Source organism: Amaranthus tricolor, chromosome 16, assembly GCF_026212465.1.
Source record: "Amaranthus tricolor cultivar Red isolate AtriRed21 chromosome 16, ASM2621246v1, whole genome shotgun sequence".
Taxonomy (NCBI): domain Eukaryota; kingdom Viridiplantae; phylum Streptophyta; class Magnoliopsida; order Caryophyllales; family Amaranthaceae; genus Amaranthus; species Amaranthus tricolor.
In genome coordinates this window covers 22,511,952-22,539,045 of record NC_080062.1, presented here as the reverse complement: position 1 = coordinate 22,539,045, position 27,094 = coordinate 22,511,952, and the positions used below count along the sequence as shown (strand labels likewise).

Genomic DNA, 27,094 nt, shown 5'->3' with positions numbered 1-27,094 from the left:
AAGTTTAGAGTCTCATTGGAAGGACTGCAATTCCCCATGAGCTCTAATAACAAAATTGGTGCAAAATGTCTCACTAATTTGCACCTCAAATTATCTGATAAGGGAATTATGGAGGAAGCTTCCATTGAGGATGAGGAGGAAAAGGATTCTGATGAAGAAAAAGATGAAGAAAAGGAAAAGGAAAAGGAAAAAGAAAAGGAAAAGGAGGATCATCATCTCCACCTTCACCTATTCCTTTCACACCTCCACCAACAACTGCTACACCTGCTTCACCACTTCCACGCACTTCACCAGGTCTTGGTTTTGCTGGTTTCTCTAATCCTTCCTCAGCTCCTGCAACTATTTTAGACCTTGTCCTCAACAAACTCTAGGATGTTCAGTTCCAATTCTATTCCTTTCAAGATGAAGTTTGTGTCACTTTTGCATCCTTCACTGACCAGCCCACTCAAATGGAGGCACGTCTAGGTGCTAAACTTGATAGAGTGGAGGTGCAGACCGAATAGGTGGATGAAGAAGACCAACCTACTGCCTGATCCGCTTAACTATTATCTTTTATTGTGTTGCTCCATCTAACAAACCAACAATTTTATTTTGGTTTTTGATGTACCAAGTTGGGTACAATGTTGTAATTGGTTTTTTTTTTAATACTACTGCTCTTATTACTATAGTCTGTGATGTTTAATCATTGCATACTTTTGATTGCATTTCTTAGTACTTGCTTTATTTCACTGCTCAATGCTTACCTTCTTTTCGCTATACATATATTGTTTGTACTGTCGTTTGAATGTTCCTCTCCTTTTTGAATGATGTCAAAAGGGGGAATAATTGCACAAACTTAAGAGGTATGCTTGGTGTATCACATAGTTCCTAATTCTTCTTTATTGTTTTGCGTACAAAATGTAATGTAATGTTCTGATTAGGAATTATGGTCTAATTGGTTTGTAGTATCAATTTCATGCTTTGTTGTTTATATTTAAATTTATATGTATGCTCTGATAGAATTTTGCTTAGGCTTAGTTTCATAGTCGTCAGTTACTATTTTGCTCTACTCTTATTTTGTTAGCACTTAGTATATTAGTATTTTACTAACTTATGTTGATTAATTTTAGGATTATTTAAAAATATTATGCTTTTATTAGAGTAATCTGTTTTATTATATGTACTTGGTAAATTCTATTGTAATGATTTAATTTGCTAAGTTATGTAGAGTAGTTTTAATCTCTTGCATGCTCTATGACATTAGTTTTACTCTATTTTGTTTAAATTTATTTATAAGTTTGTCATCATCAAAAGGGGGAATTTGTTGACTTTCTTACATTTTGATGATGACTACACTTAATATAAATGACTGTATTTTAGAGATTGTGTTCAGGTCAATATCCAGTGTTGATAAAGATCGTTGATAATGCCTAAGGCTTGGTCCATGAACTGTGTATATGTTAAATGACTGTATTTGACATTACGTGCTATATGTCAAATGCTTGATGATCTGACTATACTTGTTGATAGAGACAGTGCTATGTTCCCACGTCAGCTTAAAATTCTGTTGAATATATTTTTCTGATTTTTAGTTGATGTATTGGTTAAAATTAATTTGTTGCATTATTAATTTAATAAGTTAATTAACAAAATATTTATTTTTAAAAAATAAATAACCGTACCTTTTCTAAAGTGGAGAAAACTTCTCCTTATTTTTCTCCACATAAATAGGTTTGCAATATGGGTTTAATTAAGAAAAAACTACCTTGTCTATTTTTAGAAAAGTAACCGTAACTATTTTACTTGCTATTCAAGATCCACTAACTTCTCCTTAATCTTAGGAATAAGGATGTAATAGGTAGTTATTTCTTTTACTAGCTACTTAAGCTCCTATATAAAAGGGAGTTTTTATTCAACCGGATTGAGAGAGTAGGAGTGTCTATACGTGAGATAAAAAATTAACAAAAAATATTTTTGCTCCAAAAATTGTCAATTAACTTAAAATATTTTCTTGTGCTACTCATTAATTCTGTCCTTAGAAATTTGTCTTTTGTAAAGGTTTTTTTAGAGAATTGTTGTTTCTAGACTTGGGAAAGTCTAAGGGAGAAGAGAGAAACTTCGAGAATAAGCAAGAGAAGGCGAAAGAGAAGAAGAAGGAGAAAGAGAAGTTGGCCTATTTTTGTTTATTTGTTTTATGTAATTGTAACTAATTGCCTAAAAAATAATAGAGAATTTTGAAATCCCGGGGGTCGTGGTTTTTCTTTTTATTTAGGCCTAGAAGGATTCCACGTAAAATTGTGTTGTCTCTTTCTTTTTTTTCGTATCAAGTTAAGCTTTAATTCCGCAATCTAATCCCGTAAAAATAGGGCAAAAATACTTAAACTTATCCACCATCTCTAACCTTTTCTACATTCTGGATTTGGAATCAACAATAGATCTAGAATCCAACTTGGCTGAATCAATTGGCATCATCCCATCTTGTTTAGACGGTGCTTGAGATTTCCTTTTCAGACAATATAAAATCTCAGCAATCTCCAGTTCAATTTCAGAATGAACTGAAGGTGATGAAGATTTTGATGCAAATTTTGGTGGCCTTTGTTTGGGTGGTCCATTAGCCTTCTACACTAAAAGAGAACAAAGTCAAATCCACATAAACAAATACAGAACGCACAATTGTGACTGAAGATGAAGAACAAACGCTGCACAACTCTTCATCTCGAATCGAATTCATTGATACTGAATGAAAAAAAAATTACATTAAACACTTTAACTTTGATTTTGATTTAAGATAAACAAAAGGAGATTGAAGAACCAAATATATATTGAGACCAAAAAGGTTGAGCCAATTAAATCAAAGACAGTAATTAATCACCTAAATGTATTTTGGTTGTTTTCTATATTAATATCGGTACATAAGGGTCTTATTGTGTATTGGTTTAGCAATTAGAAGTAACCCATTAAACTTCTCAAAATTCATATTAGCCGCGGTCCTCCCTTTTTCTCGAGCATGTGGGAAGAAAGTCCCAACGTTTTCAATCATAAGAAATTTAAGCCTCATGGATCATAAGAATCACAATCCAAGTCAAAGTAACATGGAAGGGCTCTTGTCTGTTGATGTTCTTATTACTTAATCTTCTATAAAGCACATATTTATACATTTTAATTTGCAATTTAAAAAACTAATCTCACATTATGAAAACCTGTCAAAATAAATTGTATAATATTATTTTTTGAGTTGAATTGAAAACATTAATTTTTAACATATATATTTATGATTTTTTTTATATTTTTTATTAAATCGTTTTTGTCATGATTCTACTCTCACTGAATTTAACTCTAGGTTCGCCACTGCTGATTCAGCAATTGATGAAGAGTGAGAAACCAAAAGGAGGCAAAAATAATTATATAAACGCAAATCTTATCATGAATCATAACAAGCAAATGAACTAACCTTATATGAAGCAATAAAAATGAAGGAAAAATTAAGGAAAAATAAGGAAAATGGATGAAGGGAAAGTGATGAGGCCGGGAGAAAGAGCAAATGAGAAAGGTGAGCTAGGAGGAGTGAAGTGAGAAAGGGAAAGTAAAACTGAAAACAGTATTTTTACGGTTCATTGAGCAAATGTGAATAGTATTAATGCTTTACACATATGTTATAGTAAGAGGATTCAAGTGACTGTTCCTTATCAAACAAAATCATTTACTTATTTGTTTTTCCATATCTTTAAATATCCGAATTCATAACCAGAAAATTTTGAAATCGTTTTCAAAGTCTTGAAAACTAATAAAATAAAATTTGTTTTTCGCAACTTTATAAAATAGCTACACATTAGAGTTGTTCATGGGCGAGTAGCGGACCGAGTAGTGCCTTAAAAATCTACCTGCCGGCTCAAATATTCAAAAGTATGCCCGCATTTGCGATCATATTTTTCTGTCGCTACCCGCCCATGTTTAAAGTGGGCGAGACCCGCGGGTAGGCGGGTATTTCTTATTATAATCCAAATTAGAAGATTAAGTTTTAATAATAATTAAAATACAATACATTGTCCAAAATACTCAAATTGTACGAATATAAACATTACTTTGAATGATCCGACAAAACATTGCATCATCGATTTATCATCATTTTACTACGAACTATGGACTAAAGAGTCCATACATACACCTCCAGCAATCATCATAAGTTTAAAAAAAAATTATTAAAGTAACTATAAGATATAAACAAATAAAAAAGTAATTAAATATACATGAACATATGGATATTGTAGTAGTACTAGTAAAGTAGTAGTACTAGTTTAATAATTAATAGAAATAATTATTTAATAATTAATAGAAATATTTATTTAATAATTAATATATTAAATTAAGCGGGCGGACGGGTATACCCGCGGGTATTTTTTTAGTGTCGCTACTCGCCCATTTATCTTGGCGGTCCAAATTTTAATTTTTTTGAAAAACATTGTCCAATTATGCCGGATGGGTCGAACCTAGCGGATAGTCCGCACATGAACAGCTCTACTACACATATACCCTTTTCTTACCATCTTTCTTTCTATGTCAAACACATTTCTTTTCTTTTTAAGTATTTCATTTGAGTTCCCCCATTTTTGTTAAACTACTATCACTGGCTTATACATCAGTATAGGTGTCTAACAAGATGTATTCCTGCAGTTTTTCATCGTTTGCAAGATTAGTTAACAATTCTTTAGAATTGACTTTGTTAAAAAACAACTATTCATAATAGTATGAATAACTTTTCTTTCCATAGAAAAAGAAGTGCGGGTATTTTTTTTCTTATTTTTAATGACCAAGCATAACTAATTGTTTTCTAGCATGAGAAATGCGTGTTTGTTGCCTTTAGGAGTCATGTGATCATTATTAGTCTCAGATCTTCAACAAAGATTTCCTATTCTAGTTGATGAAAATGTAATTTATCTTATTTTTTTCCAGAATTTACAAATTGAGACTTTACATCCTTAAATAGTAATACCGTAAGTGTACGACGTAGTGTAGTACATTAAAAACTACAAGTCGAATCCACAAGGAGTAATAACGGGATTTTATTGGCGTTTGCTAAAAGGCCAATCAATCAAACAATATTTATAACCACCCTAATATAACTACAACGAGTTTAATGGTATGTAGGGGATCGAACCACAAAGACAAGGGATGTTAGACTTTAATCTTAACGTAGAAAGGTTTATGTGAAATGTGGGTTGTTTAAACTAAACTAATGACAACAAGAAATAAGCAAGAATGAAAACGATGTCAATCGACGATGAAAGACAAGCGAGGATAGATTAGGTCCACAATAGGAAGCTCAATTGAGACAACATATAAGCTAGGTCAAGGGAGATCTAACAATAACTAATCATGGCACTCAAGATAACGAGAGGAAATTGGTGACCCCACAAGTCACTCGAACGACCTATAATCGCACTATGTCTTCCAAAGAATGACAGAACAAGATTCGTATCAAATGTTGACAACTAGCATCATTGACCTCAAACTCTATTCTATACGATAAAGAACAAGAGCAATCATAGGGTTCAACTAATAAAAACCCCTAAGAAACTACTCAATCATATCTAAACTAACCAGGGCAAAAGCAATAAACAAAGCCATGAAGAACTTAAATGTAAATGAACAAGAAAGCATTAGAAAAAGCAATAAAGAAAGCAATAACAATATTGAAGAACAAGAAAGCAATAAATGAAAGAAATAAATCAACCAAAGTAATAAATGAATGCAATGAATAACTTGAAAGTAATAAAGAGAAAAAACTTACATGAATGAAAGTGCTTGTATGAAAGAAAGCTAGAATCCAAATATAGTCCTTGAAATAAAAGATTTAAATGTAGAGAAAAACAAAGAAGGAAAGCATAAAAGAAAGCTTAAACTAATATAGGGCATGGAAATAAAAGTAAACAACAAATGTTGATGTTTTAAGGTGAGCCACAATGACTCTCACAATAGGAATGAGTATAATACAAAGACTGAGTATTTATAGAGTAAGAACAAAAGGGCAAGAAAGCCCTAAATTAGCCCTTTGATAAAAACTTACGAAGAAAACAATTCCTATAGAAACAAACCCCCATTCGGCCGAATGGAGGTGTCATTCGACTGAATGAGCACCCATTCGACCGAATGGCTCTTCATTCGCCATTTCCAGCAAGTTTGAAGCATCTTTGAGTTCTAATCTTCCATTCATCCAAATGACACAATCATTCACCCGAATGTACCCCTATTCAACCGAATGGGGCATCGTTCGGCCAAAACAACATGGAAACAAATCTTTTCTTGAGTAGCTGGTGACCATTCGACTGAATGGGGTCCATATTCGGTTGAATCAATGCTAGTTTCTTGCTTCATAGCTTTCTTAAGGCATCTAACAGCTTCCGAACTTTGCGGGGCCTTTGGGAACGTCTCGAAATGTATGCCAAAGCCTCGAACACACGAAGTTTATCCTCGAAGCCTTCCAAAAGAACTGAAATAACCATGAAACAACCCAAAGACAAGAACAAGCTAAAATCACGTGTAATGTGCATAGTACAATCTAAAACCGCGAGACTTGACACTAAAATAGGGTCGCAAACATGTTCAAAAATGAGCACATCAAGGAGTGGGATCTATATGAAGGAATTCTCAATCAATTAGTAGGTGTAATTAATAAAAACAAGCAAATAAAAATTTAAGCTAAAACTAAGCATAAAATAAGTTAAGATGCTAAATAACTAAGAACATAACGGTAAAGTAAATACAAAGACATGAAAGTTAATATGATGATGAAGAAGTAAAGTCTAGGCTTTCTCACCAAAATAGTTGTTATTTATCTTAAACCTCAGGACAGGGATATAGGTTATTGGAAAGAATGTATCTTAAATACTAGTGCTCTCTCTAGCAACAAAAGCTTCCTAAAACATGTTCAACTACCTATTCTATTGGAGCTAAACACATTTCAAGACATAGAGTACGCATTCAATATTTCCAATCAAAACATCTAGCTATTCTCATGGAGATGATTCAATTTTGAATCATGGATTATCATTAGAAATTGACTCTCGCCTTTAATCAAAAGACACTATGATAATAGCAAAACCTATCTCGAACGATAAAGCACATATCCAACCCAAAAGTAAACACATCAATTACACTACATACTTGGTGATAAGTCCTAGTCTAAAATAAATTGAACTATTCATTCATGATGAAAACAAAGTTTTATATAGTACAGAACATAATTGATATGAATCCATGATTAAAAATGTAGACTAAATTAGGAACGGGAACAGCAACAAGAGGGGGGGTGAATTGTTGTTGTTACTAGTTTAAGCGTTTTTGCCCTGTTTTTGCGGAATTGAATAAAATAAATAAAGCTTAAACTTAGAGCGAAATAATTAAAAGAGACAAACAATTTTTACGTGGAAACCTTCTGGGCCTAAACAGAAGGAAAAACCACGACCCCTTGGGATTTCTAAATTCTCCACTATGTTTAAGGCAACTCGTTACAATTACATTAAACATCTTACTTCACTCGAAGCGCATCAACTAGGCCAACTTCTCTCTCAAATTGCTTCACTCAAAGCAACAAACTTAGCTTCACTAAAAGCTAAACTCCACACTAGCTTCACTCAAAGCTATTCTCTTCTCTAGCTTCACTAGAAGCTTTCTAATATCCGCTAGACTCACCCAAGTCTAGTTACAAAGATTCTCTCAAAAACCCTTACAAAAGGATAAAAAATTCTCTAAAAATAAAATCAATAAGTTGCACAAGAAAATATTATAAATTAATTGGCATTTTTAAAACGAAATTTTCTTGTAAAAATTCTCCCAAAATTACGAATGATTTAATGGCTCATACTAAAGCGAGTTTTGAAGAATAACCGAGTCCACTATTTATAGAGCTAAAATCCCTAATAAAAAGGAATATTCCAACCCATTAATCCTTATCCAAAATAATCATGGGAATAATGTGGATTAAACTACCAGACGGTTATTTCCACAAGACTTGAATAAATCAAGCATACGGTTAAAACAACAATAACCGTTGTTCCCTAATAATAGGTTTTGTTCCCTTAAACAGCAGTTTCTTCAGCAACAGTTCCTGTTCCCATAATAATGGCTAAAACTTTATGCTATTTATAGAAACGGTTATACTTAATAGGAATGGTCACATGCTAACTAATTATAGGAATGATAACCTATTTTCTAAGATAAAGACCGGTTAAAAATAATAGCAAAGACTTTTTCAACAACAGCTATTCCTATATTTAGCAAATCCAATATTTACTAAATATAGATCCTAAAATAAAGGATCTTTATTTAGAGACTCATATGTAAAGTAATTTTTAGAAAACTTTTTGCCAATTAACTATAATAAATAAATGCAACAAATTAATTTCAGTACATTAACTAAAAATAATAATTATAAATAAATAACCAGAATTTCCAGTTAACGTAGGCTGACTCCAGTTCAGGAACAGTGCGCTGTCTCCAATTTCCAGTTTTGTTAGAACATCCAACTTAGGAACGGTGGACCTGCTGTCTCCATTTTACATCCCAAGCGATATACTTCTTCTAACATCTTTCGGATCCTTTTGACACGTACATTTCCATGAACCAAGCCATAAGTACTATCAACGATCATAATTACGACCGGATATCGACCTGGACACAATCTCTTAAAAACATATTTGTTTAGATAAAGTGTAGTCATCATCAAAACTCAAGAGGTCCAACAAATTCCCCCTTTTTGATGATGACAAACTTTTAAACAAACTTAAAATAAAATTAGAGTAAAATCAATATTATAGAGCATGTCAGAGATTAAAACAACTCTACATAACTTAGTAAATTAACTCGTTACAATATAATTTACTAAGCAATCATAGCAACACAGTTTACTCCGTATAGTATATAAAAACACAATATAAAATATATGTTTTTAAATAGTTTCCAAAAATAGTTAACATAAATCACTAAGTATTTCAAATGTAATAACTTTGAAATCAGAACAATTAATCGTATAATCAGAGCATACATCTTATACTCCTATCAACAGAACATTCAAAACAATTATTAGAACAGTTCATCATCAGAGTCATCAGAGCAACAGTTCATCAAGTAACTTCTATTATCAGAAAATCAATATTATAAAAGGACTTTGACAATCAAACAAACAAGCAATCAAGCAATAAACAATCATCAACAGCACACAGCCAAACAGCCTTAGATCATGAATCATAACCTTAATCCTAAAGTCCAACATAATAGATATAATCAGAGCTAAGCATACTCAAGCATTATTTAAGTTTGTGTCAAATATTCCCCCTTTTGACATCATTTAAAAAGAATTGGAGCAATCAAACCACAACACTAAGCATATAGTCATAGTCAAAGACAGAATAAGGATGCACAAAGTAAAAAGCAGTAACAATGAATGCAAACAAGATCATCTATGATTAATCGTCACAGATAGTTAGTAGCATAAAAGAAAATGTAGTTCATAGTATGAATTAGACAAACAGTACCCCAGCTGGTACACTTCAAAAACAAGAAAAGATTGTTTGATGAAAGTGATGGTTGCAACAAATAAGAAGATATTAAAAATCTATCAGGAAGAATTAGGATGCAGGAGCTTCATCATCTATATATTCTGTTTTCACCTCCACAGTATCCAATTTTGCACCCAGACGAGCCTCCATTTAAGTCATCTGGTCAGTTAGTGAGGCTAAGGAAACACGAACTTCATCTTGAAATTTAAAGAAGCGATCCTGCAATTCATCAAGTTTGAGGAGAATGGAGTCTAAAGGAGCTGTAGGAACTGTTGTCTGGTCAAAGCCTTGGTGTGGAAATGTGTGAACAGGTGGTGGTGAAGTTGGTATTGGTGATGGTGGTGGTGATGGCAAATGATGGGATGATGGAGTGGTTGGCTTTGGTGAGGGGAAATGATTTGGTTCAGCCCCAGAGTCATCATCAAGATCAACTACAGGTCTTTTCCCTTTGGCAGCAAGCCTTCTGCTCTTCCTTGAGGTTGAGCAAGACTGCTTCATAGTAGGCACAGATACCTCCTCCTTGCATACACCAATGTCCTCCTTCTCCTTATCACAAAGAACAGTCTCATATTCCTTATCTCCAGATCCTTCCTTCTCCTGTTCCTCCATTTCAACCTCTCCCTTTTCGGTTTCCTTCTCATCATCAAAATTAACATTGATTGTTTCAACAACGTTCTCAAGGGTCCCATTCTCATTTAATTTAAGGTGTAAGTTATTTAAGAACTTGGCACCTATCATATTGTTCGGACCCATGGGAAAGTTTTGTCCTTCAAGTGGAACACTTATCTTCCTAAAAATCAAGTCAGCAAACCTCCATATCCAATCACACAACTTTTAGAAATACATTCACTTAAGTGAGAGATCATCAAAGAGGAAAAATTGATTTTAATATTGTTAGCCAAGCAGTAAATTAGGGTTGCATCTCGCAGACTTACTTCACTGCGTTTGGAATTTCACGGCAAAACAAATCTACGTGCAATGTTATACAGCAATTTGTGTAAAGGGGATAGTGCATTACGGCTGACCTTCCCTCGTTTTTCAGTGATCCCTAAAAATTTCCAAACATCCTTTTTATCTATTTCAAAGAAAGTTATTTTTGATCCAACATAATAAACATCAAATCCATTTGCGGGCACACCTAGCCATTCTCCCAATTTTGACTGTTGAACTCTATTTTAACTTCTTTAACAGAACTCGAACAGACACCATGATTAAGCAAAAAATTTGAGACAAACTCACGCATCAGTTTTGGGTATATTGGATTGCAGCAATATTCAGCGATCAAAGATTCCCAAGACTGAGTCTGTAATATAGTGTGTAACTGAGGAAAAAAGGTTGAATCATACCATTTTTTGTCTAAACCAAACCCAACCATCATTTCTTTTGACACTTCTTCAGCGTTCAAGTTAACATCGACTTTTGCCTTCTTTGAAGATGATCTATTTGAAGTGGTCGGTCTTTTTCTCTTATTCCTTGCTTGTCTTTTAGACCCACCAGGAGTGTCCTGCTGTTCTTTTGAAGATAATAAAGGTGTTGGGTGGATAATTCTTAAAGGCTTAGGTTGTTGATGAAGATGATTTTGGGATTCAGAGTTGATTGCGTTTGAGGATGAAGGGTTTAGGGCTTGACGTGTAAGAGTGTATAAAATGAATGTGAGGGGACGTGTGTTTAGGAGATTCATGTTCCTTATTTAATTCGCGCATATGAACACAAAATGTGAAATGGAAACAGACGGATTTAGTGAAGAACTATGATGATTTAACTCCCGCTATTTTAATGGAAAATGCTGGGTAAACGTATGTAAATATATTTTATGAAAATAAAATAAATGAAAATCTTATGCTACTACAGTCTGATCAAATTAAATATGCAATCATAAGAGCATTCACAGTATATGCTTTCAAATAGTGCGTACCTGATCCTTTCGATAATCGATTTTTCAATCAAGATTTTGTGGTTGATCGACCTTTTCAATTTTCATTCTGTCTTTAAGGATCACATATGTCACTCACTTCAATGCAGCTTGATCATGCCAAGTTCCAATCTCATTTTCTCATGTTGTTCCCTTGGAAGTGGTTTAGCCATGATATCTGCTATTTACTCGTTGGTGTTTACATGCTTTACAATAATTATCTTATTTTCAACATTGTCCTTAAGAAAATGATGCCTAATGTGGATGTGTTTTACTCGTGAGTGATGCACTGGATCTTTAGATATACATAGGCATGGCCACGGGGCGGGTACCCGGAACCGAACCGGTCCCGAACCGCTTGGAACCGGATCCGGAACCGGAACCGTTTGCGATAGGTTCCGAACCGCCCCGAACCGTGGAACCGTGAAACCGCCGGAAAAAAGTTGTCGGAACCGTGAAACCGCCGGAAAAATACTTCATGAACCGGACCTAAAAAACCGCGGTTTGGAACCGGAATCGGTCCGGGTGAACCGGTCCAACGGTTCCAGGGAACCGGAACCGGAACCGGTCCCACGGTTCCATGGAACTGGAACCGGGACCGGTCCGGTTGAACCGGCTCAACGGTTCCATGGAACCGGAACCGCCAAAACTAGCCGTTGCATTTTCCCCTATAAATACTCATCACTTTCAATCATTTTCATTCACAACTTATCTCTTCTTCTACTTTCTCTACTTAATTCTTTAATTACGCAATTATTCTCTTAATTACATAATTAGTCTTTTAATTATTTCTTAATTTAGTTAATTACATAATTAGTCTGTTAATTATTTTATTTATTTCTTAATTCTATTATTATTTCAATATTATCAATCATGTCTTTATTTTTGAAAAAAGCCTCAAAAAAAGTTACTAAAGTGGCAAAATCATTGGGAGGTGCCAGCTCCTCCAAAAGAAAGGCCACTTCTACTCCGTCGGTATCAACAACACCTTCCATTAGTAATTATAATTATGAACCAAATTATCCAGAAGGGTACGACCCAGAATTACATAATTATGCAGAAGAAGTGGAAAGAGAAATACAAATTGATGAAGAAGAAAAACAAAAAGAGGAACCAACTACCCCTATTGGGATACATATATCTCGACAGTCATCAACAAGATCACATGAAGAACAAGGAGAACAACAACACCAAAGACAAGCTCGTGGTAAACGAGTCAATTTTCAAACTATCGGTTAGTTTTATAATTTTATTCTTCAAATTAATTAAATTTTAAATTATTTATTTATTTAATTATAGGTTTATAATTTTAAATTATTTATTTAGATGAAGATGAACCAGTAAGACAACCTTTTCCGGCAATGCCACCTCCTAGTGGTAGAGCTGTTTCACATATGTGGTCGTATTTCACAAAAGAACCAACCGAGAATCCAGATATTTTCTTATGCACTTGTCAAATTTGTGAAAGTCAAGGAGTAAAGCCCTTAGTTTCATACAATTTCGCCAGAGGTAAATACTTTTTAAGTTTTTTATACATACATTATATATTCATATTTTATAAAAATTTATTTATTGTGTTTTGTGAATACGTGTTAGGTGGTGGTACGGGATCTTTTAACAAACATTTGGCAAAGAAGCATGGAATCACAAAAGAAACTCATGCAACAAGCGGCAGCGGGACCATAAGTGGAACTGGAAGCCGACAGACACAGTGGGACATTCCCAGCACAGGTATGCCTTTTAGATATAATCGTAATGATATGATTGATGAATTTTCTAGGTATGTAATTTGTGATGAATTGCCTTTTAACCACGGTGAAAGTAGGGCACACGAGCGTTACGCTAGAAAAACTTTGCAACCACAATATAGAGCAATCCCTAGAAGCACTCTTATAAGACGCACAATTAAATTATATGAATCAATGCGCTATGAATTAGTTGAAATGTTTAAATCTTTTAATGGTAGGGTTAGCATAACAACTGACATTTGGTCTGCTCCCCCACATTTAGAATCTTATATGTGTGTAACAGCACATTGGATAGATCAAAATTGGATTATTCAAAAAAGAATAATTGCTTTTGAAACAATGCCAGAAAGACATACCGGTGAAAACATAAAATATAGATTAGTAGAGATATGTAGAGAATGGAACTTATTAGATAAGATATTTTGTTGTTCAACTGATAATGCAACCGCGAACATTAAATGTCTAGAACTTTTGTATGATGAACCTGCATTTAGTTTTATCCTTGGGGGTAGCTTATTACACATACGTTGTTGTGCGCATATAGTTAACTTATCTTGCCAAGCTGGCATAAAACAATTAAGCGATTTATTAGAACCAATTAGGGATATAGTGAAGTGGCTTAGGATTGGAAAGATAAAGAGATGATATAAACAATTATGTGACCAATATCAACTTAAAAAAGTGTATTGGTCATTAGATACTCCTACACGTTGGGGCTCAACCAACGATTTATTAAGAAAGGCGATTTTTTATCGTCCAGTTATAACACAACTATATAGTGAGTGTACAGATAGTTACATAGCTGATGACACTTGGGAATTAGCTATAGGTGTACATAACATATTAGAAGTGTATGACCACGCGATTAAGATTTTTTCATATGTTTATGAACCGAACGTTCACTTAGTAATAAGTGAGTGTATTACTATTTTTTATCATCTCCTTAAATATACGCATGATGATACTAACCCATATTTGAAGCCGATTCTTGCAGATATGATGGAAAAATGGAAGGCATATTTTACCGAATTTCCTTATATTTATGGAATCGCAACCATTTTGGACCCATGTTTTAAAACTGAGGTCCTTACTAAAGTAATAGGATTTTACTACCAATCGTTAGATCGCCCGCCTACTGATGTACATAATTATGTAGGAACATGTAAAAAATATTTAGCAGAACTCTATGATTATTACGCTAGTGTTTATAACATAAAACGCGATACGTCTAGGCGTGCTAGCGTTTCGGCACGTCCCTCTTACTATAATTCGGTAATAGCTAATATAATGAGTCAAGATGATAGTTTTGTAGGATTATCTTCTTCCTCGACCTCATATTTAGAACTAGATAGTTATCTTAAACACCACTTTGAAATAGACCAAGGTAGCTATAATATTTTAGAGTGGTGGAAAGAAAAATCTGTAAAATTTCCCATTTTATCGAGAATTGCAAAGGATATCCTTGCAATTCCCGCGTCAACAATTGCGTCGGAGTCTGCTTTTAGTGCAGGTAGAAGAGTTTTGGACGAAAAGAGATTTCGTCTTGCTCCACAGAGTATTCAAATATGTGTTTGCAATAAAGATTAGGATCAAGCGGAGATTCGAACACAAGGACTAAGGAATGATGATGATCAAGACGACGATGATGATCCATGGATGATGATGGATACATCTGAATCATCGTCAGGAGGAGAGTTAGCGAAAGCATCTAACCCGTGAGTTGGAACCGCCGGAACCGCCTCATGAACCGCCAAGGAACCGTTTGGAACCGCCCGGAACCGAAACCGTTCGCGACAGGTTCCAAATGGAACCGAAACCGGGTGGAACCGGACCAACCCGGACCGTGGCCATGCCTAGATATACATATGGCACTGGTATTATCACAATAAATAGGAACACGTTCAAACTTAATACCAAAATCTCTTAGCTGTTGTTTCATCCAAAGCATTTGGGAACAGCAAGCTGCTGCTGCTACGTATTCAGCTTCGGCAGTGGATAATGCAACAGTGTTTTGTTTCTTTGAACACCATGACACTAAACATGAGCCAAGAAATTGTACCGTACCTGACGTACTTTTTCTATTAACTAGATCACTTGCATAATCTGCATCACTAAAACCTTTCAAATCATAGACATCACTTTTAGGGTAAAATAGGGACAAGTCGTCTGTTCCCTTCAAATATCTTAAAATTCGTTTAACTGCAGTGAGATGTGATTATTTAGAATTGGATTGAAATCTAGCACATAAACCAACACTAAAAGCAATATCGGGTCTACTAGCAGTTAGATATAATAAAGAGCCAATCATGCCTCTATAAATAGTTTGATCAATATTTGTTCCATTTGGGTCTTCATCTAATCTAACATTTGTAGCCATAGGTGTATTGTTGGTTTTAGCATTATTTAAGCCATATTTCTTGAGAAGTTCTTTTATATATTTTTGTTGGTGAATAAAGATACCATTAGCTGTTTGTTTAATTTGTAACCCAAGGAAAAAGTTTAGTTTTCCCATCATACTCATTTCAAATTCATTACTCATTAGGTTAGCAAATTCTTTACACAACAGTTCATTGGTGGCTCCAAAAATAATATCATCAACATATATTTGAAAAACTAAAATATCCGAACCTCTATTCTTAAAGAATAAGGTTTTGTCAATTTTGCCTCTTACAAAGTCATTTTGAATCAAAAACTTTGATAGTCTTTCATACCATTGCCTAGGAGCTTGTTTCAAGCCATAAAGAGCTTTATCAAGCATGTAGACATGATCAAGACAAGAGGTGTTTTCAAAGCCTGGGGGTTGTTCAACAAAAACTTCTTCATCAAGAAAACCATTTAAGAAAGCACATTTCACATCCATTTGATATAATTTAAAGTTCATGAATGCAGCAAAAGAAATAAGATTCTTATAGCCTCTAACCTTGCTACCGATGCAAATGTCTCTGTATAATCAATACCTTCTTGTTGATTGTATTCTTTGACCACGAGCCTTGCTTTGTTTCTTACAATTATTCCATGCTCATCTAGTTCATTCCGAAATACCCATTTCAAACCAATTACCTTTTTGTGTTTTGGTTTGGGTTCCAAGTGCCATACTTTATTTCTTTCAAATTCATTTAGTTCGTCTTGCATGGCCACGATCCATTCGGAATCTTTTAGAGCTTCTTCATGATTCTTGGGCTCGAGTGATGATAGAAACACAAAGTGTGCACAAAAGTTTCTTATTTGAGATCTAGTTTGTGTTCCTTTATTCAAATCACTTATAATCAAATCAAGAGGATGATAACTTTGATATTTCCAAGGTTTGGGCACAAATTCTCTTGTGGGAACAGCAGTATGTTCTGGTTCATCAGCTTGATTGTCATTCTGTTCAGCTACTGGATTAGCTTGCTCTTCTGTGGGAACAGTCTGTTGGTTCTGAAGTACCGGCTGTTCCTGATCAAGATCGTTCCTTTCTGCCTCTTCTGGGATCAGCTGTTCACCTGCTGTTCCTTGATCTTGCATTTTCATTTCTTCTTCATCATTCTCTAGATTTGCAAGACCTATCTTAAAATTATTTGTATCCTGTTCACTTGACAAAAAGTTAGTTTCATCAAAAATTATGTGAAAGGATTCTTCCACGCTCATTGTTCTTTTGTTATAAACTCTGTAAGCCTTACTATGTGATGAGTAGCCAAGAAATACTGCTTCATCACTTCTTTCATCAAACTTCCCTATATTTCGTTTTCCATTCACATGAACAAAACATTTGCATCCAAACACACGAAAATAGGAAATATTTGGTTTAACACCTTTAAGCAGTTCATAGGGTGTCTTTGAAGTGATTGGTCTTATTAATACACGATTCAAAATATAACATGCAGTATTAACAGCTTCGGCCCAAAAATTTCTAGGTAGACCACTAGCAATTAACATGGTTCTAGCCATTTCCTCTAAAGTCCTATTTTTCCTTTCTACTACACCATTTTTTTGTGGTGTTCGTGGTGCCGAAAAATTATGACTTAATCCATGTTTATTGCAATAATTCATGAAACTTGAATTTTCGAATTCTCTTCCATGATATGACCTTATGTGAATAATTTGATTATTGGTAGATTTTTGTATTTTGTTAGCGAAAGAAACAAACTCATCAAAAGCTTCATTTTTACTAACTAAAAATAAAATCCAAGTAAATCTACTGTAATCATCAACAATAACAAACACATATCTTTTGCCACTCCGGCTTTGTGTTCTCATAGGTCCACATAGATCCATATGTAATAATTCAAGTGGTTTAGTGGTGGTCACAAAGTTCTTTGATTTAAAAGATTACCTCACTTGTTTTCCTTTGGCACAAGGATCACAAATTTCATCCTTAAGGAATTTTATAGCTGGTAATCCTCTAACTAGGTCTTTTGATCTTAGTGTTTTAATCAATGTATAACTAGCATGACCTAGACGCTTATGCCAAAGAAGTGGGTCGTCTTCTATAACACTTAGACAAGTTAGATTGGTTTTGGGAACAGTGTCCAGGTTCACTACATAAGTGTTCCCTTTCCTGATTCCCTCAAGAACGAAGTCTCCTGTGTCATTCCTAGAAATAATGCACTTTTCAGAAGTAAAGTTCACAGAGTTACCTTTATCACAAAATTGAGAAATGCTAAGTAAGTTATGTTTCAAATTCTCGACTAAAAACACATTATTGATAGCATAGGAACATGACCTTCCAACTTTTCCTTTAGCGATTATCTCACCCTTCATATTTTCACTGAAGGTTACTGTTCCCCCATCATTGGCTTCAAGTGAGAGAAATTTAGATTTGTCACCCGTCATTTTCTTGGAACACCCACTGTCGAGATACCATGAGCTGTTCCCCCTCACTTGGACCTGAAAAAAATTAATGGTTAGTTACAGGAACCCAGACTTTCTTGGGTTCCTTGTCGATTTTGCATGAATCATTTTTCTTAATCTGAATGTTATCGACATAGTTTCTGTTGGAGATGGTGTACTATTCCCTTTTAGTGCACTGGTCCATCAGATGACCAGTTCCTCCACAGAAGGAACAGAATCTGTCACTTGGAAGATCAACGCAAGCTTTCTTCTTCTTGTTATTCTTAAAGTAATTTAGGCCTTTTGAATTTTTACTTTTGGCATCTTAAATCCATTTGGGAGTAATTTTAATTTTCCCTTTTTCTCTTGAATTTAATTCAAGCTTATCATTATTGTTACGGTTGGATTCTAGATTCAACTTTAAATTTTGAAAATCATTGCACATATCTTTAGTAGATGCATCATTCAATTCTTTATTCAAGCCTAATAATTTGTATTGCGATAACTCAATATTAAGAATAACATTTTCCTTTTTAATTCTCTCCATATTTTCCTTTAGAATTATGTTTTGGCAACAAACCGAAAAATCTGTTTTGGACATCGGATCTAAAGGTGTTTATATAGGAGACATGGTCTTTACTTACTTTGAGCTCCTTTTCCAAGTTTAATTTGTGTCTCCTTTAGCAACTCTATTAATTTATTTTTACTCAATTTGGATGGATAGACAGAAAATGAGTTAGAAGAACATACCTGCTTTATGGCAAAGGCATTAATTTCTATCTTTTGAAAATCTTCTTTTTCAAATAGGGTTTGGGTTTGGGAGCAATTTCATGATTGGAGTTAGTAATGGTTACCTCAAAATCTCCAATTTCGATGACTCTCCAAACTTGATAATTTTCCGCTTTGATGAAGATCTCCATCCTATTTTTCCAGAAAGTATAGAATTTTCCATCAAACATGGGTGGTCTTTGAGTAGAATATCCTTCTTCCATTCGCTGGTTCATAATTGACATTTTCGGGAACACCAGGATTCTGCCCTCAGGGTTTCCTGATCTACTAGGAACAGGGCTCTGATACCAATTATAGACTAAATTAGGAACGAGAACAGCAACAAGAGGGGGGTGAATTGTTGTTGTTACTAGTTTAAGCGTTTTTGCCCTGTTTTTGCGGAATTGAATAAAATAAATAAAGCTTAAACTTAGAGCGAAATAATTAAAAGAGACAAACAATTTTTACGTGGAAACCTTCTAGGCCTAAACAGAAGGAAAAACCACGACCCCTTGGGATTTCTAAATTCTCCACTATGTTTAAGGCAACTCGTTACAATTACATTAAACATCTTACTTCACTCGAAGCGCATCAACTAGGCCAACTTCTCTCTCAAATTACTTCACTCAAAGCAACAAACTTAGCTTCACTAAAAGCTAAACTCCACACTAGCTTCACTCAAAGCTATTCTCTTCTCTAGCTTCACTAGAAGCTTTCTAATATCCCCTAGACTCACCCAGTCTAGTTACAAAGATTCTCTCAAAAACCCTTACAAAAGGATAAAAAATTCTCTAAAAATAAAATCAATAAGTTGCACAAGAAAATATTATAAATTAATTGGAATTTTAAAAACGAAATTTTCTCGTAAAAATTCTCCCAAAATTACGTATGATTAAATGGCTCATACTAAGGATAGTTTTGAAGAATAACCGAGTCCACTATTTATAGAGCTAAAATCCCTAATAAAAAGGAATATTCCAACCCATTATTTCTTATCCAAAATAATCATGGGAATAATGTGGATTAAACTACCAGACGGTTATTTCCACAAGACTTGAATAAATCAAGCATACGGTTAAAACAACAATAACCGCTGTTCCCTAATAATAGGTTATGTTCCCTTAAACAGCAGTTTCTTCAGCAATAGTTCCTGTTCCCATAATAATGGTTGGAACTTTATGCTATTTATAGAAACGGTTATACTTAATAGGAATGGTTACATGCTAACTAATTATAGGAATGATAACCTATTTTCTAAGATAAAGACCGGTTAAAAATAATAGCAAAGACTTTTTCAACAACAGCTATTCCTATATTTAGCAAATCCAATATTTACTAAATATAGATCCTAAAGTAAAGGATCTTTATTTAGAGACTCATACGTAAAGTAAGTTTTAGAAAACTTTTTGCCAATTAACTATAATAAATAAATGCAACAAATTAATTTCAGTACATTAACTAAAAATAAATAACCAGAATTTCCAATTAACGTAGGCTGACTCCAGTTCAGGAACAGTGCGCTGTCTCCGATTTCCAGTTTTGTTAGAACATCCAACTTAGGAACAGTGGACCTGCTGTCTCCATTTTACATCCCAAGCGATATACTTCTTCTAACATCTTTCGGATCCTTTTGACACGTACATTTCGATGAACCAAGCCATAGGTACTATCAACGATTTTAATTACGACCGGATATCGACCTGCACACAATCTCTTAAAAACATATTTGTTAAAGTGTAGTCATCATCAAAACTCAAGAGGTCCAACAAAAAAAATACCAACAATAACAATAAGATTAAAAATAATAAAGTAAGAAAAATAGAAGTTACTATCTTGGAATCAATCCTAGGAAGGAGAAAAAGTATATGATGAAGAACTAAACAACTGCCAGTCTGCCATAGATAAACTCCTCTCTCACCCATAGCCCTCTATTGCCGTTGAAAATTCCGACCACCTTCTCTTCACTATTGTTCCCCTTTTTCATCCACACCACTACTATTAGAGTTGTTATTACATTATCAGCCACATTACTAGTAATATAAACACGGACATAAAAAAGAAAGAAAGAACCATAGCTGAGTTTTCGATACTCGAAAATTAGTAAGAAAAGAGAAAGATAAATTATTATTATTACTATTGTTTAATTAATTAATTAATTTAGTTAAAATATATGTTTTCTACTTAAACCATATGTTTAATACTCCCTCCGAACCATTATAATAGTCCCATTTCCTTATTTGGCAAAGTCTTTTTAGTTGTCCCATTTCTATTTTTGTCAAACTTTTTTTACTTAAATACCCTTAGTTCACACACGTAATTACAAATTTACCCCCGTAAACCCTACTAACCCAAAATAATTAAGAATATAACCCAACATCAATAATCTTAATCATTCCCTCCCTTTTATAATTCTCCTATTTACTCTGAAACCCTACCTCTCCCTCTCTCTCATCTTCATCCTCAACATCTGTATTTTTCTTCCTCTTCTTCAATGATCTTCATCTTCATCCCCATTCTTACTGTTTACGGTTTATTATCTTCATCTTCATTTTTTTTCCACCATCTTCGTCTTCTTTGAAACCCTAATAATTTTAGGGGTTTTTTAAATCTGGGTTTGTTCTTGACTGTTCTGGGTTTTTTGAACATGGCGTCACCAAGGTCTTGTCTTTCTTGGTTGTCTTCGTCCCAAGAAAGTGATCCTACGATTGGATCTCCTAACCCATGGTTCGATTTCTACAATCGCTTACCTGCATCTTCTACGACTTCTGATGAAACGGATCCTAACTGGGGAAGAAGTATAACTTCTGAAGATGAAGAAATACAGGGTATGATTGATTTACAACTGGATCTTCAAGATCTATACATTGAGAACTTGTTCCCTTCCTCAGATGAAGAATCATTGGATGATGATGAATTGATGTCTGATATAGATGTTCGAGGCCCATTTTCTCGTATGGATACATCTTTCCTCTATGACTAATGATGATTTTGTTTATGTGGTATGTATGGTATGCATGTCTTTCGTGTTCTGTTTTTGTTGCCCTATGATTTTTTTTTTTGAGGGTAAACAATTGATTATAGCTACAAAATCCTTAAATCCATTCATTTTGCCACCAATCTAGGGTTTTCAATTCATAAGCCACCAAACATTATCACATAAACATGATCTTGGGGATAAATCTTTTAGATTGGATTTCTCTATGTGGCTCTATTTCATCTTCAGTTAGATAATATGTTTGTTGTGTCCTTGTAATATAAAACAACTTTTCATCCATGTGCACTACATTTGACATTTCATTAAATGTGAAGTGGCTTGTTCGCTCATCTAAAATGCAACTACTAAGACAAAAAATTAACCTGTCGAGTTTATTTTTGTCTGTAAGTAACGGTTTGATTGCGTTGGTGTGCTTTCGAAAGTACCTTTTTTTTTCCATCTGCACACTGTGGTTTGGCTAACTCCCAGGGTCCTTGACAGTGCTCTTAAAGTTGTCTTCTTCACTTTTTCAATTGACTTGAATTTGTTTTCATCAAAGGGGATGGATGGCCTTCCTTTGCTCCCTGTCTTCTTGTTGTTGACATTAATTGGAACTTGATTTTTTTTTTGATCCCGAATCTGTCTCCATATCCTTCCGATTGTCCTCCTATGCACATCGTACTTCTTGGCAATTTCATTGATGAACCCGTATGGTGGCTTCCCTTTACTGTTTAGTGACGTTAAAAGCTCATGCATTATTTGAGTCTTACTAAAAATATCTACATCTTTTTTTTTAACCATTGTATATACTTCAATGTGGGTTGGTGGAAATTAATGGGAGGTGCTGATTTCTTTATTTAATGTTGCCTTATATAGATGCAATGAATGTTGGTGTTTTTGGTTGTATGGGCGCAATTTTTTTAGTTTGGCGCCATTCCACTAAAAATACTTGTCAACTCACTGGATTCATGGCTTCTTTTCATCAGTGTATTTATCTTCCAGTTTCATTCTTTTGCTTCTGTTCATCAATTTATTTTTTTTCCACTGACATTGATGGCTTCTTTTCAAAATCAAAACTTTTAGATTTTTTGTAGTTATTTAATTAATTTTGAACACTAAATGCATACCGTGTTTGTTTTTTTATACATCTGAAGTCAACGAAAGATTTTATATCCGCATGCGCATGTGGCGAGAGGGTTGCTCGTTTTCAATTGCCGTTCAAAAAACGTTGAAGAAATCAAGGAAGAATTTAAGACTTAGTTTATTTTATGATTTTGACGGTTTTTGTAATTTATTTGATGTAATTTTTTGTAATTTAAATTAAGTAGTTTAATGTTTGGTTAATTATAACAATTTTAAAAATGTATTAATTTCATTTAATTCCCAAAGAATGTGAAACCCAATTTTCCCTCCAAAATTCATTCTATCTACTTTATTAAGCAAAAGGAGAGAATCATTAACAATTAATCCAATTACTTAAAAATACCCAACTACCACCTTTTTAATGGACCCCACACAACCCTTAATAACCGTGCCCAAGGAAATGAGACTATTATAATGGTTCGGAGGGAGTAATAAATAAATAATCTAAAAACTGATTTTTTTTTAAATAAAATAAAATAAATATGTAATTTAAAATAAATTATTATATTATAAATAAAAAAGGTCATATATAAAGTCAAGTAGATAGCCTAGTACGCTGCCATCTCTTATTAGTGGGTTCTACATTGTTTCATAATTAGGTAAATGTAATGTTGCAAGTTAAAAACTAGTCACTACCCGTTGAAAACAATCGACCCTTAAAGTTTAACCCATCAATTGTAATTCGCAAACTTTAGCCTATTAGTATAGAAAGGAACAAATTAACCCCTATTAGTATGTTGCTGGTGGTTTGCTTGGCTGTTCAGGGGTGATGCTGCTGCCTCTGCATCAAGAGGCCTATGCTGCTGCTGGGGTCTAGTTTTGTTGATATATTTGCTGATTCTGCTGTAGCTTTTGTTTGCTTGCTTTTAAGGGGTGGTCTCGGGTCTTCTGCTGGATTTTGTTTCGCCCTTGCTGGTTGCTAGTCTGAGGGACAACTATGGTTTTCTTTGGGTCTGTTGGTGGTTGGTTTTGCTGCTAGGTTTGCTGCCTTGATGGTTGCCGTGGAAGCTGCTACTTTGAGTTGTAGTGTTTTGTTCATATCTAGATTGGTTTGTGTATGGTACGATTTTATTTAGGTTCTAGTTTGGGATTTTTGTGGGGTTGCATTGGTGTTTTGGATTAGTATGTTTTTATTTTGTTGATACGGGTGATTTTTGAACATAGTCCATTTCTATGTTGTTTGGATGGCTTGTCTTAGTTTGGGCGTAACCAATGGCTTTTTCCCTTTCATGAGGTTTTTTATGTCGGTGGGCTGCATTTTCATCTAATTCAGTGTTTTTTATTCTTTTCTTGATATACATCGGACTTTTTTTAAAAAAAAAATAGCATATAAACTCCTTATTTTAAGGTCGTATCTCCGAAAGATCGTTTCTCACAAGAATAACTCAAATAATTTTTCCTAAATTTTTTCAAAAATTGAAAAATAAAAATGACCGGTCTTTCAGAAATTAAAGAATAAAAATTCAATGTTAACCTTAAAGGTATTAATTTTCACTTTAAAGGTATCGATTTAAACTTAAAGTAACCTTAAATAGATCAATTAAAATAAAAAAAATTTAATTTTGACTAAAAAGTAATCAATTTTGACGTTAAAACTGATCAATTTCACCAAAATATGGTTCTTTTTCACAATTTCATAACGAATGTAATAAAATGGTATTATTGTATGGATAAATTTCAAACAATAAATAAATGGTCAATAATACTACCAATAAGGCAATAATAGTGTTAATACATTGCATATTACAAGTACTCTTATTCGATGCAACATGATGGTTCTTATGGAACATAAGAGTACTTTTTTCTTCCTTAATCATTGACCAATAATAGTAGTACTAGTTTTTCCACTGTTGGCTCTCTGCTTTAAAAAAATTTCAATTTTGATTTAAAAATGATCAATTCAGACTTTAAAATGATCAAGTATGATCATTTATGACTTATTAAAAAATCAATTTTAATCTTAAAGATATTATTTATGATCTTAATTATATCGATTACTAATCACATAATGAGAAAAACTATAATTGAACTGATTGGACTATTCGTCGACATGTTGCTCAAAAGAGCTTCCGTTAAAAGTGTGAAAATTTGAAAAAAAGTAAGATTATTTAACAACTTAATTCTAAAAATGAGCTTCGTAAAAACTTATTTCCCAAAATAAGCGTCCGTACATCCGAGCCTAGGCTCGTGTTAAGTCGCTGTTATTAACAGCGAAAGATCCAAAAAAAAATATATATATATATTAAAGGTTAAAGTCGCTGTTACTAACAGCGACTGAATGAGTTGACTGGTCAACTCCTTTAGTCGCTGTTACTAACAGCGACTTAAGGAGTTGACCAGTCAACTCATTCAGTCGCTGTTAGTAACAGTGACTTTAACCTTTAATATTTTTTTTTTGGAGAACTAAAGTAGCCGTTGGTAATTTAGAAAAATAGCCGTTAGGAACGTGAAAATAGCCGTTGTAATGATGTTCTATAAATAGCCCCATCATTTTCCATACTTCATTATACGCATTTTACATCATTCTTCTTCTTTTCAATCAATTTTTAAAGATAACATAAGGTATTATATTAGTTTTAATGTCAATTTATAAATGTTAATATTATTTTTGAAAGTTTACTTACGTTTGTATATTATATGTGTTATGTATATGTCAAAGGAGCATTGTGTTGAAGAGCTCTGTGATTGTGGTTATGAAGTTGAGATTAATACAGATTGGAGCGACTTTGATCCAGGGCGTGAAATTGTTGCTTGCCCTTTCTACTCGGTTGACGGATTAGGATGCACATACTTTCGATGGATTGCTCCGGAGGGTACAAAATGGCAGAGAGACTTAATGTGAAAGTTGATTAAAATTCAATAAAACTAAAATAGAAAAATAAACCCTAATTTTTCGAAAATATGAAAAAAAAACACAAAAAAAAATACCTTAGGTCGATGTAGGAAGATTACAGAACTAATTAGTGGTACAAACTTCAAATTTGATGACTTAGTTGAAGGATTAAATGTGATTTTAATGGAGGAATGAAGAAGAAGAAATCGTAAAAATTGAAGTAATGCGCGAACTGAAATGAGGAAGAAGGACTGGAAAAAATATAAACCCGAAAGTCGTTGTTCGTAACAGCGACTTTGGAGTTTGAATTTTTATTTTTTTCCTCATTCGCTGTTACTAACAGCGAATTATCCAAACCACTGGTTTGGGTGTACGGACGCTTATTTTGGGAAATAAGTTTTCACGGAGCTTATTTTTAGAAATAAGTTGTTTATTTGTCTTATTTTTTTCAAATTTTCTAAAAGTGTTGCATGATTTCTCCTAGGAGGCGAAGAAAATTTGAAAAAAAATAAGATTATTTAACAACTTAATTCTAAAAATGAGCTTCGTAAAAAACTTATTTCCCAAAATAAGCGTCCGTACAACCGAGCCTAGCATCGGGATAATTCGCTGTTATCAACAGTGAAAGATCCAAAAAAAATTAAAGGTTAAAGTCGTTGTTACTAACAGCGACTGAATGAGTTGACTGGTCAACTCCTTTAGTCGCTGTTACTAACAGCGACTTAAGGAGTTGACTAGTCAACTCATTCAGTCGCTGTTAGTAACAACGACTTTAACCTTTAAGTTTTTTTTTGTTTTTCTTTTGGAGAACTAAAGTAACCGTTGGTAATTTAGAAAAATAGCCGTTAGTAACGTGAAAATAGCCGTTGTAATGATGTTCTATAAATAGCTCAATCATTTCCCATACTTCATTATACCCATTTTGCATCATTCTTCTTCTTTTCAATCAATTTTTAAAGGTAACATAAGGTATTATGTTAGTTTTAATGTCAATTTATAAATGTTAATATTATTTTTGAAAGTTTACTTACGTTTGTATATTATATGTGTTATGTAGATGTCAAAGGAGCATTGTGTTGAAGAGCTCTGTGATTGTGGTTATGAATTTGAGATTAATACAGATTAGAGCGACTTCGATCCAGGGCGTGAATTTGTTGCTTGCCCTTTCTACTTGGTTGACGGATTAGGATGCACATACTTTAGATGGATTGCTCCGGAGGGTACAAAATGGCAGAGAGACGTAATAATACGGCTTGAAAAGGAAAAAAAAGAGCCTAAAGATGAGGTATTTAATTTAAAGAGACAAATGGATGATATGGTGCATAGGAAAGAAGAGACTGAAAGGATTATGAGAAAGTTTAAGAAGCCTTCTTA

At 33.8% G+C, this 27,094-nt stretch overlaps 1 protein-coding gene across 1 annotated transcript; it reads left to right on the top strand.

Moving 5' to 3' along the window:
* Positions 1–12,798: 12,798 nt before the first annotated feature.
* On the top strand, positions 12,799–18,290 carry LOC130802647 (uncharacterized). The gene is made up of 4 exons (XM_057666654.1): positions 12,799–12,954; positions 13,042–13,156; positions 17,699–17,705; positions 18,195–18,290. The coding sequence occupies exons 1-4, from the start codon at positions 12,807–12,809 to the stop codon at positions 18,288–18,290; spliced, it is 366 nt and encodes a 121-aa protein (XP_057522637.1). The 5' UTR covers positions 12,799–12,806.
* Positions 18,291–27,094: the final 8,804 nt, after the last annotated feature.

What these genes read in the sequence shown, in the direction of transcription:
- LOC130802647 (XM_057666654.1), top strand. Translation starts at nt 12,807, where the DNA reads ATGCCACCTCCTAGTGGTAGAGCTGTTTCACATATGTGGTCGTATTTC. An exon ending in TTCATACAATTTCGCCAGAG is followed by an intron (nt 12,955 to 13,041) that starts GTAAATACTTTT and finishes AATACGTGTTAG; the next exon opens with GTGGTGGTACGGGATCTTTT.